The sequence below is a fragment of the Lissotriton vulgaris genome, chromosome 12 (assembly GCF_964263255.1).
Source record: "Lissotriton vulgaris chromosome 12, aLisVul1.2, whole genome shotgun sequence".
Lineage (NCBI taxonomy): Eukaryota > Metazoa > Chordata > Amphibia > Caudata > Salamandridae > Lissotriton > Lissotriton vulgaris.
Genome location: NC_141700.1, coordinates 544,858,503 through 544,882,613, shown reverse-complemented (window position 1 = coordinate 544,882,613; position 24,111 = coordinate 544,858,503). Strand labels below are relative to the sequence as shown.

Genomic DNA, 24,111 nt, shown 5'->3' with positions numbered 1-24,111 from the left:
TTGTGCATCACAAACAGGGGTCCCAATAGTCCCCTTTCCATGTATGGATCAAATGCCACATGCACTTTCACACACAGGTACGTTCCTTCACTCATTTCTCAGTCCTCATAAAGACAGAGGACACCGATAACTGGGTCTGGAAGGGTCTTTTACATTGTTGCGCCAATAGGCTGTGTTCTTACGGAGTTACAGGTAAAAGTCCTCTGACCGGGTCATAGATCCATATCCCCAGCCCCCCAGTCAGTTTAGAGCCTTGATTGGAAAAGCTATAGTCCATTTCACACTAAAAGAGGTAAACACTTTTGCCATTTTGTTTACAGGAGATCCTAGCTCGAATGATGAAAAACTTCAAAAGTGACATGGAGCAACTCCAATGGGCTTTAATAATTGATGAGCTTACTATAGGAAAACACAAATGTGCGCAAGGACAAGGCAGCGTCGCTTTACAAAGCCACACAGAAGGATTTTGACTTGTCCAAGCTGTTGTGTGCTGCTTGAGGCTTTTAGCTTAGCGCTTGGGTCTGCGAAATTTCTGTTTGATTTTTGTAGTTTACTTATCTCCATAGTCTACCCATTTGCATTGTGTGTTGACTGAAATTCTTGGTCACAAAACCCATGTCACTAGATGATTGACTGTAAACTGCTACAGATAACATTTTTATTGTCTTTTTTTATGTTTAGGGAGCGTGAAGATTACCCTTTTGAAACTTACAGAAATTAATGGAATATTTACTTTTGCTTTTAGATATTACCGGAGTATATATGACACTGCTGAAAATATTCGATTGGAATATCCTGCCGGACTCAGCTCAGAAGAAGAACTGGACTATGTCACCAATATTTCTGAGGTTGTAAAATCTAGTATTCTACTTTATCTATGCCTGTTTTATGATTGTTGATGTATATCTTCAGATCAGTTTATTGCTTCCTTTGCTAGACACAGCACTTGATGTATGATAACCAGTCCAGCATCATTTATTAATTTACTGAAGAACTTGGACATATCCACTCCAATTTATATAATTCTTGCTTATTGGTTCCACTCCTAGTCTACTTTCGCATATAAAAGCACCCTAAGCCATTTATCCAGTTGCTGTTTGTTAATCTTTTTCAAACTTGGTTGCTATGGTGATAGACTACACTGAACACTATGCTTTTGCACCCACTGTGATTAAAATGGCTTTTGCCTCTACCTTGGAGTTTTGCACTTTTAAGACATTAAAGCATGTTCCTACCAGTTCTGGAACAATCGGAAGTTTCACCACAATTAAATACTTTTTATTATCCAGCACTATTCATGCTCAGTAATTTTGGGACGGAACTGAGCTCCTATAGTCCAAGCACCACTATGTTTTGTATTATAAATACATTTATTTTGATAGCCATAGTGTATTTTTTTGTGTGTTTATTCTTATAATACACAACTGCATTGTCGCATAACCATAATTAATTACATAATCCATTTCGATGCTCAACTTGCTTGTGATATTTTTCCCTTTTGATAAGTGCAGATATTCATGTGGAATCCCCTTCTCTTTGCCAATAGCCACATGTCGGACTATTTGTTTCTAGGTAATTTGCCATCGTAGGTAGCTTGTTCATACCGTGGAGCACACTTATATTGCATTTGTACACTTTTGTGGGTTTTATTTCAGTGTTTGTTAAACAAGAAATAAATAAAAAAAAAAGCTACACATTTTATATCCATTGCATACTATATCGTCTTTAAGTGTTTTTTGTATACATACAAGTCCCCTTCATAAATAAGGTTATGTTAAAGTAAGGTAGAAAAATGGCATAAGGGAGCTAGCTAGTAAACCTGCCTTGAGCCTCATCAATTGGGATCCTAGTCTCAAGGTATGTTAAAAAGTTACCACAGTGTGCACAGTCTTTCAAAAGGATCTTCATTTCATTAATTAGTGTTCAGAGTAATGGTCTGTTGTCAGACAATATCTTAGTTCTCACCCCTCACATTGGCAAACCATGCCAAATCCTGGTCCAAAAGGCAAACTGTACCTGTCTAAGAGTTGTACATACTGCAATACCAGTATTAACTTTAACTTAGAATATTTGAGAGCCTCCAGACCTCAATTGAAAGTTCTGTTATGACTTTATAGTGCCAGCTCTATTTCTGGAACCACTTTTGAACTTAGGGCAGATGAGACCCCATAATTGAAAATTGACATTTTGAAAAGCTCTATAAATGTGGAGATATTTGAAATTGGAGTCTAAAAATGAAGTTGGTATCCTCCGATTGATTTGTACAAGTGTATCAAACAGAAGATACTATGGATGATGGGTAGCCTTAAGTGAAGTTAGAAATGCTCCAACTTTCCCATTAAAATTTAGACTTTTTTAAAATATATATTTGAGAATGAAGTACAATATTTCATAATTTGATTATTGTTTGATAAATGTTAGTTTCTATATTTGTGTGCATTGTTTTGAGGTTCAGATCATTGAAATTGCTAGATAGGGGATCCCTGGCTTCCAGTAATGACTGTGTGGGTCCTTGTATTACTATAATGAATCACTCTGAGTCCCTGGATTCCGGTAACTATTACGTTGAGGTCCATGGAAGTCCCATTGCTCTAAAGACCGATTTTCTTTTCATTTTGCCTATTCCTTTCAACATACTGACACACTTTGGTTAGACACGTAATATCTTAGCGTACTGCCATGGGATCATACATTTTAGGAATCATATTTGACAAAAAGCAGTGTGCAATACTACATAAACGGCTTGTGTAAGAGGCCAATTTAATTTGAGGCTTCTATATGGGATTAACCTTTCTTCACAAAAGTAATAACTCAAAACATTAGTTTAATATTTACTTTTTAACTGACATACCAAATGTTACCTTGCTTCCTCGGAGGCTCCTCTCTTTGCAGTCGACTGTTTCTCACTGGCAGTCCATTCAATAGCTTTGTATTGAAGCCAGATTAGTATACAAAACGGCCTTTGTCACTTGTAATTATTAGTAAATGCTCATCCTATGGCTTGACTTCATAGCTGCAAATGGCTGTGATGGTCAGCAATTTCTTTGTGCTGTTGAAACTCCTTATGTAATCAGCTGCATTAAAAAACAGAGCACTGCAACTCAGTCTTGCTCTGTGCTAGGAAAATCTGGTACTTACCGTCACACTTTCTGAACTACTTCTCACATCGTTTTATGTGATACATCTTGAAAGCTTCTTTATAAACAACACATCCAACCATACTAATGGCTTGCTGTTAAACAGTCATCGTAAGACAGACTCCCAGCATTATCCACTGGATCAGAATTCCTAAAACACTGATTCCACTGGTATCTACCAAATAGAACACTGTGATCATCTGACGCAAAACTCGTAAATGTACCGCGGGTAAAAAAAGCTAACTGGGGCGGCAGGAGTTTTACTGTCAATGCGGCTAAATCCTGGAATGCTCTATCACTAGCCCTGAGAATTATCACCAATCTTTTGCCATTTAGGAGAGCACTAAAAACATGTCTGTTTGCTAATTGACCTGGTGTACTCTTCTCCCAACCCCCCCAGGTCTTCACATAGCGCCAGGACACCCTCGGGTATCAGTTTGTGCTCTATAAGCTCACATAACAATAACATTATCCGCCCAATAATCTCAGTCTGTCTATTTTTTGCTAACTCCCATCCATTCTCTACGTTTATTTAATCCTCTTCTCCTTTTATTCTGTTTTATCTGATCTTGCTCAGCCCATCTCCCTATACAGACCTAAATCTTAAGTCAAGGCCAGAAAAAAACATCCTTCTTTTGTTTTTGTTTTTAAAACATTTTATAAGATATGTTTCTATGGTCTTACTCTGCCCTAGTGTGAATTTCTCTTAATATGCTATAAATATCTCAATACTTGTTGCATGATCTAAAAGCACAGTGTTACACCTGTAACAACTAGTTTTACAGCATGAATCTCTGCAAGATTCACATGATATGCATATTTTGCCATCTATTAGTTGGACATGGAAAGTCGTACTTGTTTTAACCTTTTTTTTTTTTTTTTTTTTGCCCTCGGTGATGGGCGTGTCTGGTGAAACCAGATCCATTAAGAGTAGGCTATTAAATCCTTCGTTGTGTGGCCAAGCCTTAAGGATATTTCTTCCGCCTTGGAACTCAGAGGTGGCTGGTATGATGCATAAAAAGTCAGAGGGGAAAAGACCACCAGGAGCTAAAAACAATAACATTGGTGGTAGGAATCATTTTTGTTCCAAGTGTCATTTCTCTAAACTCTCATCTGATTAGGTAGCAGGGTGCATGTGTATCTATCGCACTACCAGCTGAAAGGCAATAATTACAGGTAACATTTTCAGTGTGCAGCAGGTGATGGTTACTGTAGATCACAATCTCTACACAGTCTGAAAAGTAGCGGCCTTTTCCCTAAAGTGGTGGTTTGCGAACTGCTACTACAAGAGCCGTTTGGAACAAAGTTTGACAGGTTTGCCTAACTTGGCTTTTTCTCGTACAGGAATACCTATCCCGTAATGCTTTCCAAAATTGTGAACTACATGTGCACTATTACTGCTAGCAGTATGTTGTCTAAGAAATCAATAGTGGCTCGATTTTTGTGAGTGCAATGTGTTCCGGCACATCATTCTGGGTACATTTTGCTTTAGAATAACAGACTTGAATACACTTCGCTATCCATCCAGCAATGCCCGAAATCAAAAGTTTAGTATCCCTTAAAACTTTTGTTCTCTTGTGCTTTTTTTGATGTCTGAAGTATGTGAGGTTTGAGATTGTGAAAAAATTATTGTCAAGTCAATGATCTGATTAATATGAAATGTGTAGACGACTTTAGGCAAAAAGAACAAGGATTTGTTCGAAGTATTACTTGATCTCTGTGGACACGAATGAAAGGTTCGTCCATATTACAGCTTGTAGTTCAGGGACTCAAACAAGTTAAGTGATTACAGTGAGAAAGTCATCTTCCATGAAAGGTACTGCATTGGACGAGGTCGCATTGGTTTAATATTTGGGCCCATGAACCGAGTAAGAATAGTATTTAAGTACCAACGGAGGGAGATACACTTTCAAGGCCTTCATGGAAAGCTTTATTGCTGGTGTTTTACTAATTGACTGGTACTGTCTACTTTATATGTAAGCTGCTACAGCAGATACATGTATTTTTATTGAACAGTGAGCGAATTGCCCCTTTTAACATACACTGTCTTGCATTCTGAAGATCCAGCACCCTCTGATTGGTAAGTTGTATCTGCCCTTTGTGTTTGGTGAGTAGTGCTGCCCCTAGAGGTGGATGTACTGATATCTCTAGGAGAATTGAGTGTCATGGCTGTATCTCCCAGGTGGGAGGTGTAAGAATGAATCTCATTGACCCTGGTTTCCATTTTTTTTACTACATATGGTACAGGTGGTAGTGGTGGTAGGCGTATGTAAATGTCACTGACCAATTAATGCATAGTGCATTGCCATGGACTGTGATGTGGGCCAAGTGTCCTCCCCACCCTTTGAGGGACATGTCTTTGGTGATGGGCACCAATGGCTGGGTGTCCAGCAACAACTTGCCCAATAATATATTCTTGTGGTTCCACAATTGCAGTTTTAGATTAACATTGGGCTCCGCCTGCAATAGGATCTCCAATCATTTGTGACTGTTGTATGCCTAGACACATTTGTAGTTGGCGCATGTGTAATTGAGCATATGTGACCATTGCAACGCAAGGCCTGATCTTTCATAACAGTTTTATGACTGTCCACCTTGTTAAAGAACACAAAGTTTGATAAAGTAGTTGCAGCCTTTAAAACGCTATTGCTCTTTCATTGTTGTAGCGGATTTTGTTTTTCAATGTTTTTGAAATCACTCCGGGAAAAGGTTTAATTTGTTGGTGAGAAGGGTGCAAATTTTAGCGTGGATTGTCCGCCCTAATTTATGAAGACGGGAACTTTAGCAAGGCATTTCTGTCGGCTGGTACGGTTTATCAACCAGTCTTTAAAATATGTGAAAACATGAATGCCATTGCTGCAACTACTGCCAAATTTGTTGTAAACAACTGTGGGGCTATTGAGACTCTAAAATTGTACAATTTGGACTAGTAAAGTTTTCCACTTATTGTGCACTTGAGGTAGTGGTGGAGATTTGGATGGATGGTGACGTGGAAGTAAGTATATTTGAGATCGAAGGTTGCCATTAAGTACCCCACGCAGAACATCGGCATGACAACCTGCAGTGTTGTGATCTTGAAATGCTCTGATCTGATGTGCCCGATTGAGTAGCCCAGGTCTAGAATCACTTGAGTCTGCCTTTTTTGGGAATGAGGAAGTAGAGTGAGTAAGCTCCCTCTCCACTTTGGTGTGGAGGGACAGGTTTAATTGCTTCTATTTAACAGCAGCGCCTGTACTCCCTCTTGACATGCTGTGATGGTCTTGGCTGATACTGTCTCTGACTGCTGGAATGTTGGGTGGTGTATTATGGATTTTTAAACTGTAACAGTGGCCGATGGTGAATAGTTACCACTTGTCTGGCGTCATTTTCACCCATTCTGGATAATTATATCTTCAGTCTTCAATCAACCGGTTAGCAGTGATCATGAAAAATGAATTTGAGGACATTATTTTGAGTCTGAGTTGCCATTACCTTGGGTGCCTCTAACCTTGCCTTGGCCGTTGCCTCGGAACCCTTTCCAGAGTACAGATTTGGTGACGGATCTTCTTGAAGGGTTTGCGCTTATTGGTATTGTGACTTTGTAGATGACAGGTGACTATTCCAGCACTCCTGCTGGTTTTCTGCCAAAGGCGTCTCTTCAGCTGAGTTTGCAGAGCCCCCATCGCAACGTCCTTTATTTGTTTTTACGTGCATCAATTCGACTTCTGTTGCAAACAGCTTTTCCCCATCAAAGGATACATTAAAGATTCGCTGCTTTACCTCTGGCTTGAGGGCGAAGTAAGACTGACTTGTTTATTTCTCTTTAAGCTGTGTTGGCCCCGTCCAGTGCACATCTGATTTTCGCTTTGGAAATGATCTTCCCTTCCTGCAGTAGTAGTTCTATACACTTATGTAATGCTCTGGGAGAGGCTAGATAAGCTGTTCCATTTCCCCCAGTGATATTGGTCATTTCTATAGTATGCCTACTGAGTTTCTTATGCACAACTGCACTGACATTAACACCCACACTTTAGGTCCGATGCGCTGCTTTTTAAAAACTTTCTTTGTTTGTTGGGGTAGTGTCACCTGTTCTTTGTATATAAGCCTATTTCCTTTCAGTGTACACTACTAGAGAGCCTGATGCAATGGGTTGTAATGTAAATTGGGTCTGCTGGTGATGCCTTCCTTTCGATCTTGGGCGTTACCATCATGCTCTTTGCTGATGCTTGAAAAGTTTCTGTTCAACATTTAAGCATGCCTCTGTAGATGGGTAGAAATATTACTGAACTCTTGATGCGGAAATCATCCTCTTCATCTTCATGGAGCTTAACGTGATTGCACTCTGGCTTTTTTTGTATAACCACATGGAATGCAGTAGTTAAATTAGGGGGTGATGGCTTTACTGGATAGGGCTTGAACGATGGATCATCTTGTGGGTCGACATGGTAGTCATCCCCAGGGTTGTCCCTGTCATCTGTTAGTATGGGTTAATCTTGGGTAATGTATCTTTGAAATATCCGGATCTAAGGAGTGTACAGAATGCTCCGGAGACTGTGCGGGAGGAGACAGTACTAGTGATGGTGAGGGTTCCCTGGGTTTTCAATTTTTTGGTATTATGTGTGCTAAATGTTTGCGTGTTAAAGGCATGTGTGGTAAAGACTCATGCATTCTAAAGCCTGCGTTGTTAAGACATGCATGGTTCCAGCCGCGTTGTAAAGGCGGTTTCCTTACCTAAAGTTCCTCTGATGTTTCATCCTCAAATGTTAGACATCATTTCTTGAAGGGTGGGCAGGGTAGTGGATGGTGACTGTGTTCAATGTGGTTTAGCTAAGATATGATCTGTGACAAGATATATGTATATTTTTATCTGCCTAACATCTAGTTCTGGTTCCGTTTGTGTTGTTAAAATCCTTTCCTAGCCTAACTATATGATCTAACTGTTACGTTGATGTAGAATTTATATTATGTTTGTGATAAAGTGACCCTGTACCTCCTGTTTTTCGTCCATGCTACTTTTCAATGATTATCAAGCATCAGGGGTTTGGAATTGTTTTTTACAACAAATTTTATTGAGATTTTTACACCCAACGAAGCGGACCCCCCCCATAAGCAATGTTCATACAGATTATAGGTACATAAGCTGCTGGTGAGGGTAGCACCTGAGGATCAGTAAATCATTCGAACCAACATCCCCCCTCCCGCCTCCCCCCTCCCTTGCACTGCACTTCCCATATGAAACACTATATATGCGTATAGACGTATAGGCATGTCTCTACACTGGCCAATTCGTGAATTAGATTGGAGAGTCATTAAAGATGAGTCTGTAAATAGGGTCTGAATTTACTTACGTTGGAAAGATGGCTAGGTCAATGCCCCGGTATTTGGCCCACCTGGTTCAGATTTTCCTATGCTTTTCGGGCAGCCCTGAGCCTGAAACACCGCCACTTCGGCTGACCTATATTTATCCAATGCAGATTTCCATGCCGCCACCCCCGGGGGAGGAGGACTTACAATGTTGAGCTATGTCACGCTTGGCCAATGTTAGTCCTAGAAATAGTAAATGTCTTTTATATCTGTTCCCCCCCCAGTAACTTCTTTGCTGTGGAGAAGGGTTAATCAAGGATCTGCTGGGAGGTCCCAGCCTAACACCCGCCCCAGACAGGACAATACCCCAAACCAAAAATGTTGTAGTGCAATGCAGCCCCAGACCATGTGTAAAAAGGATCCTTCTTCCAGGGGTTTGGAATTGAATAAAATATCTGCTTTTCCATTGGGCATGTTACGTCCTAAATCTACATGTCCTGTAACAAATTCCACTTGTCCCTTTAATGCCATGTAGTGCGGTAACACATTATGGCAGCAATCTCATTATATAAGAGCTCTGATAAAGCCTCTCTGATTATGCCTGGGCTCCTACCATAGTAGTGTTTGAATACTTGCAATCCCCTTATGTTGCCACGTTTCCGCAGATCTACATACTGGGGCTGAAGGGCGTGGTAAGCAATAGTTCCAGAGTTAGAATGCCCTTTTGAGGTGGTGCAAACCAACTAACTTGCATGTTTTATGGATTTTCACAACTCTTCTCTAATCTTTTCCGATGCTGAGAAATGTTGGAAATTTACTCCTGACGATGGCAGATGTAAACCTTCTTCCTAGTTGGGAAAAAAGTGGTTGGAGGGAAAGTGAACTTGCAAGCACTCATATTTTCGCATGAGCAAATCTACACATGCTTATTTGATCGTGCTAAAATGCAGTTCACTAATATTTTCTAGTAGTACTATTTCTGGTCCTACTTCTGTACATTCTTGGCAATTCAGGAAAGTCGTATAGCTGCACTTGATGCAAGGACATATGCCATGGGTGCACTTTTGGGACTTTCTTTAATAATTGGGCCCTTAATTTGGTCTGGTGTTGACCATGACCATTTGTGTTTATTAAAATTCTGTCTCTCTGTATCGGCTGGCTTCACTGTGAGTGACAGCATTCTGCTCTCTCACAAGGGGCATATATCGGCACACAAAGTAGTATTGTTCAGTGCCAGTAACTACTATGGCAGTGTGTGCTGTGAGACCAAAAACACATATTTTCTTTTGCCAATGTTTGTTATAAAGGTGAGTGCCCGGCAGCGCCCACACCAATAAGGTTTTATAAAAACCATGGCAAAACAATACACAAATTGGCAAAAGTAAAAGGCTAACCACCAATTCCAGACCTACCGGCTTTGCCAATGCTGGTTTATTTTTGTTTCCCATAATCATATTGAAACTGGTTACACTGATTTTCCATTATGAATATTCTGGGAAAATACTAGCATGCATCAACACATGATACTAAATGATGCTGCAAAGAAATGGTACCTTAAATTTTACTTTACTTCTGTGAAATGTTTTTTTACGGCTTTCATTTTTTTTTATAAACATTTTATTTTGAAAGCAAAGAATCCTAAATCTTGCTTTCAAGCTTCTGCAAATATTTGCAACAATTCAGAGAGCATTCTGGGAGGATTATGCATAGCCTCATATTGCCAAACTTTGAAAACGTGTGTACACATTTTTATACTGGAACTGATCAGTAGTGCAGTCAGAGCTTATAACATTTACTTAGAGCGCTCACCCTAATAATGAAGGCTTTCAATTAGTGAACCATAAATAAAAGTTTAAACAGCATTAACATATGGACAAAAATATTACCTTAACTACAGACAGTGCCCTTCCCTGATCCATAATGTGGCACTGCAAACTGGCAGCCAAAGGGTTTGTGCTGCAGGGGGTTGGGCCTACTTGTCCCAAGGACAATATACATATGAAAACTTGTTGCTCTTGCCTTCAAAACAATATGTCTTGGGCGTCTGGCTGTAGAAATTCCACATCGCTGAAGCATAGTTCAAACAGGTCTGAATTACATCAAGGCGCTTTACACTGAAGGTTCAGTTGAATTAAGAGTGTGCAAGGTTAGCACAGCTAACACACATACTTTGCAAATGAAATGGGAAACCACTAGATTGGTACAAACTTTGTACCTTTTCCTTGGATTATTTTTGGTTGAAGAGGTGTGCCGGAGCATCAGGAGCTGTTGTTCAATTTGTTGGAGCTAAGGTTTATTCAGAGACCTCTATAAGATGCATAGCATTGTCGGAAGCAGATAATGAGGTACTCTAAATTATGTTCTGCTCTGTGGACTCTAGAAACCTTTTTCAAACTAGGATAACTGTGAACCTTTCCCCTTCTCTCACAGTTAATTTCCGGGCCCCACGTCATTGACTATCACATCAACAAAAGTTAATTATCTATTTTATGTATAATATCTTGTATATGAGGTATTTATTGAAAAACCTCTCCTAGGGCTGTGTGTGGGATTAACTGACCAAAATATTTCATATGTTTAAATTGATAAGCGTGTGGTTTCAAAATAGGGAACTTTTAGCCTTTTTAACGTCAAACATTAAATTTGCTGCATGTAATATTTTTGTTATTGACCTAAAGTTATGTTTTTGTTATGTCTACATTTTAAGCTATCTTCAAGTAGTTATTATTTATACTGGTTATGTTTTATTAAAGGGAGCTATCGTCACACTTTTTCTTTAGGAATTATTAATGTCCCTTTAATTCCAGACCACATTACAGTGTAATATTATGTAGTGTTATGTCAGTTTAGTGAGCTGTAGTTTTATCCTATAAACCCCATTGCAGTCAGTACAATGAATATGCATAAAGGCCTGAAAAAAAGAAAAACATGTTAGCTGCTGGATCGAAGGTGATAAATTCTTTGAGTATTTGATTTTTTGAAGAGAGATGTTGGCCCTTAATAATTGCCATAACCATTTTTTCACAACAAATGCTAATCTTGTCTTGTAATCTCTCGACATCCTTGCTTTGCAGGCACTAACTGACGTTGCCACGCTTGTCGCAAAAGGCCTGTATCAACTTGCAGGAGGAAATAGTACATCGTCTGTTATCAAAGCGGATTCTAAACTGGTAAACTCCATGTTTAAGTTTGACACTTAATTAATTTTCTCATTTTTCTGACATGCCATAAGTCAATATAGAATGACAGTGAAGATATTCATGGAATGCTGTACATACATCTATATTTGTCGCTAGCAGAGTTCATCCTTAAAATTGATGGTTTCTCTGTGCTATGTAGGAGACACACTGTAACTATCACTATTTCCGTGTTCTAGCAGACCTCAAAACTGCCTGTTGTGGGTAAAGGAGACTTTGCATTTTAGCATATTCTTTCAGCTGACTGTAAACTGCCCTTTGATTTCTAGGTAAGTTTACAATTTGGAAGATCTTCAGCCACCTTCCATGGACTTATTTTTTCACAATGTCATAAATAGAGATACAATACCATAGGTTTAGGTAACAAGCAGAATGTTAAAGGCTTCATAGCTAGGCCTCTTTCAAACTGGTTGTTTAGGAAAACCTGAGTTAAAAAAGTGTGTGTGTATATATGTATATATGTAAATAAATATATACATTTTTTTTCCACTGAAAAAAACAAAGGTTAACATAACGTAGTTTGGGGAATGTCAGTGACAACATTAACGTTTTGAACACAAAAAAACCAGTAATTCAGAGGTAACTGTAATTTGCGCCTCTGCCATGCACTGCTTATGCCTATATCACTGATGACATGTTCTATGACAGCATTTATAACCTCACTGATGTCATTTGAAATGCGCCCCCTCTTCCCTCAATTAGAATGCAGCTACGGGATTGTGACAAATGACAATTTTTTCTTCAAGTTTAGTCCCCCGGGGGTTATCCCTCTGGGTCGCCCTTGAGGCCTAGTGGGGAGGATATCCATACCGTATCTCTAGGGATCAAGTGCCTGGTTCCTGTAATAGCTGCCAGCAACATTACTCATATGTTGCTGGCAGCCAATCGGAGCACCCACTCCTGTAGGAGATATACAAATATTTTTTAACATTAATTTCGCAAAAAGTACTGAATGATTTACATCAAAGCACAATCTGCTGACCAAGATCTAGCCACTGGCTAACGCACATATAAATGTGTGTGTGTATCTCTATCTCTATCGAAAGGGAGAAAGTCCCGAAACGCGTAGAGTCTCTCTGTTTGCCGTTTTACTCTTGAATTAATTAAAATAGCTGCTATAAAGTCTTTATTGAGTCAGTGGCTGCTGCTGTTTGGACAAACATTTACAGCGAGTATTGGATTATGGTTTGAGGCTCGCCGCGGACCGTCGCTGCAAGTGGCGGGGGAAAGGCTTTGCTAGTGTGCACGCTAGCTGTTGGTTTGGCTATATATATATATATATATATATATATATATATATATATATATGTGTATATGTGTATATATCGTAAGCGTTGTATATATTCAGTTACAATACAATATATATACGTGTGGGTGTGTATAGATACATAGATACATATATACACATACACGTGTGTGTGTGCATATATATATGTTCGAGGCATATGGGCTGCAGATGGTACATTATGAATAGATCGCCATCTGGTGTTGGGCTGGGATTATTGCACTTGTTTTTCTCTTGGAGAAGTCTTTTGTAGTCACAAGGCTGGTGACTCCTCCCTTGAGTGATAGTGCGCATGGGCATCGGCTCCATTCTTAAATTGTTTTTTTCCGCCATCGGGTTCGGATGAGGATCGACGCGCTCCGGATCGACTTCGAGAAAAATTTATATTTCGGCTCGTATTCCCTTTCCAATTCGACGGTATTGTTTATCGAGCGCAAGTTCATTCCCAGTTCGACGTGCTTCGACTTCAACACCGAAGATTTCCAACTCTACGTCGACGGGACCAGGAGGCCTATTTCGACGTAGTCCAGCCCGGAGTCCATGGAAAGGACTCCATTCAAGAAATGTCCAACGTGTGGTGCTAAATTCCCACACAAGGACCTACACGAGGTGTGCAACCTCTGTTTGTCACCTGACCACGAATCCAGGGATTGTGAAGCCTGCGCGGCTTTCTCCTCCAAGTCGACGATTAGAAACCGTCGAGCCCGAAGACACGAGATGTCGAGGATGGAGTCAGATGCAATCCCAGAACTGTTCGAGGTCGAACACTCGGAGGAGGAGGAAGATGAGGACGGGTCGAGGTCCGAAGCGGACGAGTCAGATGTCGAAGAAGTCGACGTTCATCAAACCGTGAGTGACGATGTCCCTTTGCCAAAAAAACGACCCCAATTGGTGTCAACCCCGCCTTCGAGCCCGGTCAGACAACCGTAAAACGTTTCCGACGCCCCGCCTTCTGGCTCGGCAACGAAACCGAAACACTCGGTCTCCCACCATGTCGGATCCGATAAACGGTCGACATAGACACAGAAGCTCCATACCAAAGAGAGCTTGAAGTCGAAACAATCCATGTCGAAACCGAAACATGCTTCGACGTCGAAGACTCCCTCGATAGGGTTGGGGGATGAACTCCCCTTGGCAACTGAGGGTTGTTTGGGACAAAGAACCACTATTGGTGCCACAAGTAAGTCCCCCACAGCGGGATTGCAGAGACATCAACAGAGGCCCTGCCCTATTTCTCGACCACTCTGCAAAGGGTCTTCCTGGCGCACAATAGTTGAGTGATGGAAATCCCCTTGGCTGCTGAGGGTTGGTGGGAGCCAAGAACCCCTATTGTTGCCTGAGTGGGTTCTACTTATTTTCTGCTAAGTTCTGAACTTTATTTTGTCTCTTTCTTCTCTTTGCTGACCTTTATTTTGATTCTTTTTTCATTGTCCTGACCTTTATTCTTCCTCTTTCTGCTCGTTTCTCACCTTTATTTTGCCTCATTCTGATTTATACCAGGAAGTAAGACATCCCGGCATCGCGTACCACAGACGCGAGGCGCATCTAAAACTGAGACCCCCAAGTGCTGCCCCCGTCAAGGGAAGCACAGTTCCCGGAGGACTATGGCTCCGTGACCACGTTACATTTGAACTTGATCAAGCAAGCTACATCTAATAAATCGACCTGCTCCCTTGCGAACATATTGAATTAACAGGGCGGCCTTCAATTGACCTGTGCCAAAATCCCTACAGTTAATGTAAATTATTGATGAAGAACAGTACATAATCTGACCGCGAGTCAGAATAAATTCTGATTTCAGGAAGCTCCTTTTCCGTCCTGATGATGATCTAGATTCATATAGATCGAAACGTCGTCGACCAGTAGAAGAAAATTCCCTTGTTTTATTGTATATATTTATATGGATTTACCTTGTCTTGTGATGTCTGTTTTCACTATGGTCACTTATGTAACGTCCTGCTCACTGTCACTTTTGTGAGCACCTGGAACCTTTTTACGAGTACTTAAATTACAAATAAATGAATACTGTATAAATTCCCTATGTATTTTGCTTCTTAGCGTGAATTTACTAAACGCTTTCACTATTCTGTTGTGATCCTGTTGGACAGCTGTTGAACCATTGTTTGTTTATATACAATCATTCTGATTTATGACCTTCATTCTGCCTCTATCTGCTCATTTATGACTTTTACTCTGCCTCTTTCCGCTCGTTTCTCACCTTTATTTTGCCTCTTGTTCCTCTTTTCCACCCAAGGACCGCTGGGAGGGGGGGGGGTTGAGGCCCTGCAATCCCTACCGGCTCCTCACCTCCTTCCGGAGCTGACATTTCTCGCGCAGACTGGGAGCTGCTAAACATGCAGCTCCCTTCCTGTGAGATCAATCCTTTCCTCTGTTTCCTTCCTCGCTTGACAGCGGGCAGAGAAACAGATAAAACCTCTGCTTCCAGCAAACAAGAGCATTTTGTCAGCTCTCACTTGCTGGAAGCGAAGTGTTTGCTCTGACTTGACGTTAGCTGTAAAAGCTCTCGCCAAGTCACAGTAAACAACTATGTCACGGGGGGGGCACCAAGGGACATGGCACGAGCCAGCACTGGGAGGTGGCAGTCCCCAGGGCCATTATTGGCACTTCATTCCTCCTTTAAATGAAAAAAAAAAACACATGGAAGGTGGTCGTCCTCAGGGCGTTGAGGGTTCCTTGCACCTTCCTGCTTCACATTTAAGTGCCTCCACAGCATTTTATTTTAAGCCCTGGGAGTCTCATTGAACATATGGAAGGGGGTCTGCGCAGCCAGGGGGAGGTAGTGGTCCCTGGTGGTCACAGAGCCTCAGGAGGGGGGCCTGTGCGCCCCCCTCCTTTTGTTTATAAAATGCCCCAGGGATCTGGTCCATCCAGGGGCCCTTTTCAAAACAAGTGCAGAATCTGTGCTTTTTTTGCTGCGAATATCGCAATTACTGCAATATTTTTTTAAAAAGAAAATGTTTTTTTGACCTTGTGGGGTCCCTCTGGGACCCAATGGGCAAGTGTTTCTGTTTGTTAGGGGGACGCGGCTAAAGAAGAGTCCCAAGATGGCTGCCAACACTTCCTGATTGAAGTGTTGGCAGCCAATCAGAGTTCTGCATTTTCCTGCACAAGCTGCTTGTTATCCGCGAATTTGTTGCAATCCCAGATATACAAATTTGGATTTCCCTAAATTTCTCAACAACTACTGAACGGATTTACAACAAAAAGACTCCTCTACATAACCAAATCTACCTTTCTTCCAAATGTGGTGTAATTTCGTTTGGGCTGTTGGCATGTTGACAAATCCTATGGGAATTAACATGGGAAACACACTTTTGTTGAGCCCCCTTTTTCTCGGCCCCCACTTGACGGATCACCCTGAAACTGCCCATGCACTACAAGATTTACTATGTCACTTTTTTTTTATTTTAACTGTGGTGAATATTCATGAAGCAATGCCAGAGTTATAGGCAAGTTAAAATACAATGTTCCTATAAAAACATGGTCCTAACTATAACGGCCTACTGGCAACTGATATATATCATTTCATATTCCAGTTTATTAGGCAGAAGGCTGGAACGCTGTGTATATACACAAACGCTTTTATTACACAAAATGGTGTTGTATAAAACCCTGTATTTCACAAAAAACTGTGAAATATATAGAATATTTTGTTTTCTTGACTATTATTGAATTTTGTCCTTAAAGTGTTCGAGCCATAACTACTCTGCAGTGTGTGACCATGATCAGGGATGCTAGGATTATGTAACATGGATACCAATTAAATGGCATTGTTGAAATTGTGCCTGGAGAAACCCGAACTATGCACTACATTTTCTCTGGCAATATTATTTTCATCCCCTTCATTGCCTTTTAAAACGGGGAACCACAATGAATCTACCCTTGTTAGAAAGCAGGAGTCTCCCTGGGTTGTTTTCCTTCTTTTATTGAGGTATATAGGCCCCTTGTTATATATGGCTATGTGCATGAGTCAGTGCTTTGTACATTATATGTTGTTGAACTGGCAGTCAGTGAAATCTCTCCCAAAATAATGACACTGATGCGTATTTCTGTATTTTATACAGTAAACGGACTGCCTTGTTCTGCATAACTTGTAACCGCTGGGTTGGATATTCCGGAAGGCCCAAATACAGACAGGTGGCATAGTCCATCCTAGAAAGGATCAGTGTCCTGACCACTGTGACTTGGGCATTGTGTGGAAGCAAGTGAAGAAACCTCTTCAGCATGCAGAAACAGGCTTTCACCACTGCTGACACTTGTGCCCCAAACGAAAGTTGGGCTTCAAACATAATGCCCAGGCTTCTAGCCACCGCTTTTGTAGGGGCGGAGGGGGGAACCGTGGCTGGCCAAGTTCCTACCCATCCAGGAAGGGGGTTCCAACCAAACAACAAGATCTCCGTTTTGTCATGGTGGCCCTGCATTTATTGGCCTTCAGCCAGTCGAGCAGCGCTACCATACAGCGAGCAAATGCTGCTTTAGCGTTTATAGAATCCAGATCATATGTGAGAAGGAGTTTGGTATCATCCGCGTATGAGATGACTTTGACGTTAAAGGATTCAACTAAATATGCCAGATGGGACATGTAAATGTTGAAGTGTTTGAGACTAAGGGAGGCGCCTCTCGGCACTCCCCACTTCAACTTGTTAGCTCCTGAGGAATACAACTTCATCCACACCACCTGCTCTTGTCTCAAGAAAGGAGCCCAGGCAGCTGAAAGCATAGTCCATCACAGTGATACTTTATGGTCTACCATATCAAATGCAGCTGACTAGCCTTAATGTGGCTCTAGTGCTGTTGGACCGGAGTCCAGAGTGGTTTTAATGGAATTTGAAACCTATAATAATGTGGTCTCAGTGCTGTGGCGAGCTCTAAACCCTGATTGGGAGGGATGGGGCAAGTTTATTTTTCTCTAACAGAAAGGTGATAAGTTGTTGGTTTACTAACTTTTCCAACACCTTTCCGGCTGCTGGGTAGAGACCGGTTTAAAATTAGTCCGGGATTCAGGGTTGGGGCTTGCCTTTTTGAGCAATGGAATCAAATTAGCTCTTTTCCAGTTATCTTTTAGGATGCCTGACTGGAGGGCGATCGCAAATAGCTCTCGGTATATTGGAGCAATAATATCTGAGATAGACCTCAGAATATGAGGAGGTATGGGATCCATTGAGGACCCTTACTTATAGCTCGGAAAGGAGACTGTCATTTCCTCCACGGACGAGGCCTGAAAGGATGAATATTTAGAGTGTGGTATTGGAACTGCTAAGTTTCTTATTTCAGGCCCCGAGGGAGCATTATTCAGCCCCATTAGATTAGACTGTATTTTGAGGATTTTATCCTCAAAAAAAATCACTGAATCTGATATGTAGAGGCTGGCTAGGCTTCAGCATGAGTACTTAAATTTAAATCTTCCTGTCATTGTTAGCCTCTTTAATGCATTGCGTATAAAAGGTGCTGCAGGTCCTCTTAAGGTTTTTATGATAGTCTTTCAGGGCCATTTTGCAGTGAGCTGTATCTAATTCCCGGTAGTGACCCTGCCAAACTCTTTCTGGTTTCTTGGATGCTGCTCTTTCCTGAACTAATTCCTGCGAGAGCCAGCATGCTGAGCGGGTAGTAGTAGCCTTTTAGAAGCTGTAATGGGAGCTACAATGTCAGTCGCCCTCCTAAGCTAAGAACTAAAACCAATGTCCCCCTCCATCACAGAGTCTGGGATTACTGGTTTCCAAACCTGCACAGTGCTCCCAAAGTCAGCCATAGGCACTTTATTCCAGCATCTATTCTCATTCAGCGGCAGGGAGGGTCGAGGTTCCTTTAGGCAATGAAAGTGCCAAGGAAAAGGCAGTAGGAAATGGCCTTACCATGGCACTGGCTGGGGAAACTCCAGTTTAAACAATCCATCAATAATATGCCATCAATAGCATGGCCAGCTCCGTGGGGAGCACAGTAGTAGCTCACACCAAAATGAGGCTGTCGTTACCACTAAACGCATAGTTAGAGGGTCCTCTGCCTTTTATAAATTATTGTTAAAGTCACCAACCATGGTGAAAGTGGCATAGGAAATACATTTTGAAGCTAATGCTTGGTCAAGGGATGTAATAAAATCTCCTCTATATCCTGGGGGATTGTAGACCAATGCCCCAGAAAAGGAATGTTGTCTGTCAATGGATATGCTAAAGCCCAAAGCTGCTGCTTCTATCAGCCCATCAAGCTTAAAGGTTTTGCATTCATGAATCATTTTATAAACAATTGCAGCCCCTCCTCCTCTTCTTTCCACTGTATCTAAGTGAGCAAATACATAGGTCTCTGGCATGGTGAAATCCAAATCGGGACAGGAGTCATCCATGTTTCTGTCACAAAAAGCACTTTGACTCCTCTTTTAGCAAATCATATATACTTAGAGCGTGTTTGTGCAAAGAGCGAACATTTATCAGTGGTGCCTTCAGTTGCATTCAACTCTTTCTGGAGCCTGCCCTGTAATTGACCTGGTGCATAATCTGGGTACTCGATCATCTTCTTTCGCAACTCATTGCAAGCTCTAGTTTACTTGGTAGTTCTAGATTACTGGCCGTCTCTGCCATACCATGTATAGAGTGCCATGTACTATTTCACAGCAAGCCTTTTTAATGTTATGTGTGGGTGAAAAACAAGTGAAATATGGATTCACAGAGATTTGGACAGAGGAGTCAAATGTCGGGTGCATGCACAAGCGAGAGCGCATTTTATCTTTAATATTACACATTGTCTTGATATGTCCTAGGTGAAGCCCATTAGTGTGCCCGGGACAGCCCGGCATATCACTCCAATGTATATAACGCAGTCCCAATTGCAACAAAACGATGGATTTGGGCCCAGATCTTTTGACTGGGGGAGTGTGTGACATTGATCCACATTCAGTCCATCACTTGTTGTTTTTGCATATAACGCAGTCCCTGCTGTTTCCATTGCTTTCAAAGGGATCATTAAGCACCATCTTAAAACTATTTTGTATGCTCTTCCCATTTTGCACAATATTGATTAATGTATTTTTTTCCGCCCCTTGCAATATGTTTAGCTCTCCTACCCGTTCCTATTTCTTTTACCTCACTGTCTCCACCTGACTTAAACTCTTTAAACTTTTGAGTTTCAAAACTTAACATATAGCCTGAACACTCTGCTCCGACCCTTTAATTCTTCTCACTACATTTCATGGTTTTCCTGTGATTCATGTCTCTTCTGCTTGTAGGTGCGATATCCTTGGAACTTTCTTTTTACCCTATGTCTCTGTTCCACTAGTGGTATATTTATGGGTATCTGCTCAATAGATGAAGGAAAAACTACTGCATGCCTGCTTTAAACTGCATTACTCGGTTTCTTTATGTTTTTTTTTTGTTTTACATTTAGTTTACATTCAGGAGTACACCTTGCCTGTTTTATTTATAGAGTGTGATTTTGAAAGCATACATCTCTTTACTGACACACCAGCTTACATTTTCTAAGGAGACGTTATTTTTGCCAACAAAAGTTAGTCAGATAGGAATTTTAATAGGTTGCATTAGATATGTTTTGTTCAAGGCTGTTCCATTAAGTTAATAGAAGCCTCCTGAAAAAATTATGTCCATTATGTCTTTCCCTCCTTTATTCTGAAAGATTCAAAAGAAAGAAATTGTGTTTTTGTTTTCTAGTCTTGGTTTTTCAAATTCTTTCTTTGCCTTTAAGTGAATAATTGTGTATTGCTTTTTTCACAAACATTTTCCCTTCCTTGCTTTAGGTTGCAAGAATGCTGTATGGTTTCCTGATAAAGTCCAACAACTCTTGGTTCCAGTCCATCACCAACACTGACTATATGAAGCCAGGCGGGATTTTGGGTAAGCATGAAAGATTTGTTTTTTATGAGTTACTTATTCAGCTTCCTTATCTTTAGAGATTCCCAAGCATATGAATTGCTACTGTGTTTTATGAGGTGACTTGTGTATGGGCTACCCCTTATCCTTGCCAGCTGGTGTTACTGGGCAGTGTCTGTTGTGGATGTTAATTTTATGTATTGCATTGTCTTGGATGCTGTTGTATTCCAGTTAGATTGATGAAGCACTCGTACATATTCAAGCAGTCTAAACATGCTCTAAGCACTTGGATTGAAGCTCGGATACTGTATGACATACTAACCACACACCATAAAACTAATATCCATTCTGTTCTCTATATCATAAACGAAATAGCTCCAAACCAAAATAATTTTTTAGCACCTTCCGAAGCCACATTACTACCCTAAATGTCACTCTGACACATATGTGGTTAAGCGTTGTAATTCATTTGAGACTTACGTCTATCCGTGGTGTTAACCTGTGGGAAGGATTCATGAAGTCACATTTGAGTGCCCTCTGGCTTGTTGAGAGTACTATGGGATTTGTTTGCCTCACAATGGATTATCTGCATTTTTTTTGGGGGGGGGGGGGAGAGAAATACACAACCCTTGAAGGAGCTGCACCAACGTCTTCATGCTAACTCCTGCTCACTACTGATTCACTTGCTCAAATGCAAAATACCATAAAGAAAATATTTAATTGCCTTTTGAATAAAAGGTATAAACAGAAGTAGTATGCAGTTCCTAATATGTGGTGCAGGTAATGGTATGAGATCGAAGGGATGACCCAGTGTATGGATAATCGGAAGGGCAGGAGAAGTGTCTCCTCCTTTCGGAGAAAGACCCTCACACACCCAACAAGCAGGTGTCTTGCTTCAACATCGGGTCTGCTCCTTATCGTGTCGGCGCTGCAATACTCGATCAGGTACCCGTGATGGGGCCTTCTTGGTGGAGATCTTTATTCCTAATGCCGTTTGGTGCAGTACGAGTGAAGGCCCTAGCGAATGTGTGTAGTGTAGGTGGTGATGATGTGTTGGGATGTGAAAATAAAACAGGGGTTAGTGGTCCACTCAAAATAATTTTAATTGTGGTCACTACCCTGGTTTAAACTAGAAAAACACACACTCTCACTCTAAGGCATGTGAGAATATGTGCTAGTGAAATAGGTTAACATGTTTCTTGCCTGTTATCTATTGATGGCAATTCCTCAAACCCAGAATTAGATCTACCTACACTTTTTGGTGGTGATCAGGACCTCAGTGAAGTGTAGAAATGACCACCAGTACAGCACCCTAAAAAGTGGTACCTGTAGATCTATACCCACACCCTAGTTGAGTCAAGGGCTAACGGCATCATGTACCGGTAGACGCAGACACTAAGGTGTAGTGTCAGTTTTGGCGTGAAGAACCTTCCGTATTCCTACCCATTCACTCTGCCTCTTCCTGTACACAATACCGTTAGCCCTTGACTCAACAAGGGTTTGGGTATAGATCCACAGGTACCACTTTTTAGATTGCTGTACAGGTGGTAGATCTAATTCTGGTCCTGAGGAATTGCCATCAATAGAGAACAGGCTTGAAACATGTTGACCTATTTCACTAGCACATATTCTCATAGAGTGAGAGTATGCGTTTTTCTAGTTTTAACCAGGGTAGTGACCACAACTCAACGGCATTAGTAATAAAGATCTCCGCCAAGAAGTCCCCATCACGGGTGCCTGATCAGGTATTGCAGCGCCGACCCGATAAGGAGTAGACCCGATGATGAAGCAAGACACCTGCTTGTTGGGTGTGTGAGGGTTTTTTTCCGAAAGGAGGAGTCACTTTTCCTGCCCTTCCGATTATCCATACACTGGGTCATCCCTTCGATCTCATACCATTACCTTCACCACATATGAGGAACTGCATACTACTTCTGTTTATACTGTCTGTTGGGCATGTATGCTGGACCTAAATAAAAAAAGCCCTTAGTTCCCCTCCTTGGATAGGAAGTTTCGAATAAAAGGCACAGAGTTAAAGAAGAAACAGAGGAAACAATACCACATTTTTAGGCAGTTCTACTATGTCCGTATAGTAGTGCAAGCTGCCTAGCAGATACAGTCTTTAAGGGCCTCAGCCCTCTTGTGATGTAGAAAATGGTTCTTGGTCCTCAGACTTTGCACTTGTCACTTCACCTGCAGGTTCTCATGACTTTTGGGTTAGTTCTTCTCTTCAGTTATCCTTCACTCATTCAACTCAGTCTAGTGTACCTTGCCTCTTTTTCTGTTGATCAATAAAGTTTCTCTCAATAGCATGCTGTCCAGCTCCTCATCTTCCAAGCAGGAAATACATCTTAACCTTTTTTCTGTAGTTCCTGTAGTTCTAAGCTCCGTCCCAGCCTGAGGAGACGCAGTAGCAGGTGTGCTGCCTCTCAACAGCTACTGCATCGCTTCTATTGAAGTAAAAAATAAGTGCACAGTACTGATCGTCTCCATTGATTCAGTATTTATGGGACCCTGAGGTGAGAAGCTCATCACAAAGGTGTACCTCCTTTTTACCCCAACTTAGGAGATAACCAGAACAGGGTGACTCTTTTTAGGCAATTTGTCAGACTTCTTACTATGGAGTAAAAAGGGAATAACTTATGGCCAGTGGAATGTGAATAGAGAAGTTTCATGCCAGATGCGGATTGAAGCTGAGAAAACAGGTGAATGAAACAACTACGGGGAGTCGGAATCCATGTCAGTAGGCGCTGCTTCAATGGAAGGGAAGCTGAATTGGCCTTAGTCCTACTGCAAGGATCCTCTATCTCTTTATCGCTTCATCTAGAAAAGCTTACAGCAAACAGGCTCCCTACACACAACTCGGTCATGCAGCTCTTAAGCTACCTTTGGGGGTACTGAAGGATCCTAGTTATTAGACACTGAACTGTTGCGAACCAAAACATCAGTAGATTACTCCCCCCACCCGCCCCCAGGTACATGTAAAAAAGCATGATCCCCCTGCTACTAGTCATATGCAAGCAAAAATCTTCTGACTCCACATAGCCCTCCCAGACAAAAGCAGCCCCCTCCAGTATGGGTAGCACACACTTTGGGAGCATCCAAAATATGTATGAGTCTTGTGCACTGCTGCTGAATCATACAAAGTATACAAAAAACAATCACAGACAACATAAATCACTTCCAGTGTGATTGAAAATAAAAATGTTGAGACTATTCAGATAATCCTTACTGAACTGGTTGCCCATTTATTTAATATTCAATTTGCTAATCTTTGTGTGCTGAACATGCTTTTATTAGCTGTAACACAACGATACTGGTGTGATGAGCCCTCAACAATCCCCCTAATTAACAAGGGCGCACTACTCTCCGAT

At 41.4% G+C, this 24,111-nt stretch overlaps 1 protein-coding gene across 2 annotated transcripts in view; it reads left to right on the top strand.

Moving 5' to 3' along the window:
* The window catches only part of NCSTN (nicastrin), a 150,320-nt gene that overhangs the window by 83,299 nt on the left and 42,910 nt on the right, over nt 1–24,111 (top strand). For both annotated transcript variants that reach the window (XM_086945340.1, XM_086945341.1), the window contains exons 12-14: nt 746–848; nt 11,495–11,590; nt 20,665–20,761. In XM_086945340.1, the coding sequence (XP_086801466.1) occupies nt 746–848; nt 11,495–11,590; nt 20,665–20,761 (296 nt within the window). The remainder of the gene's footprint in view (nt 1–745; nt 849–11,494; nt 11,591–20,664; nt 20,762–24,111) is intronic.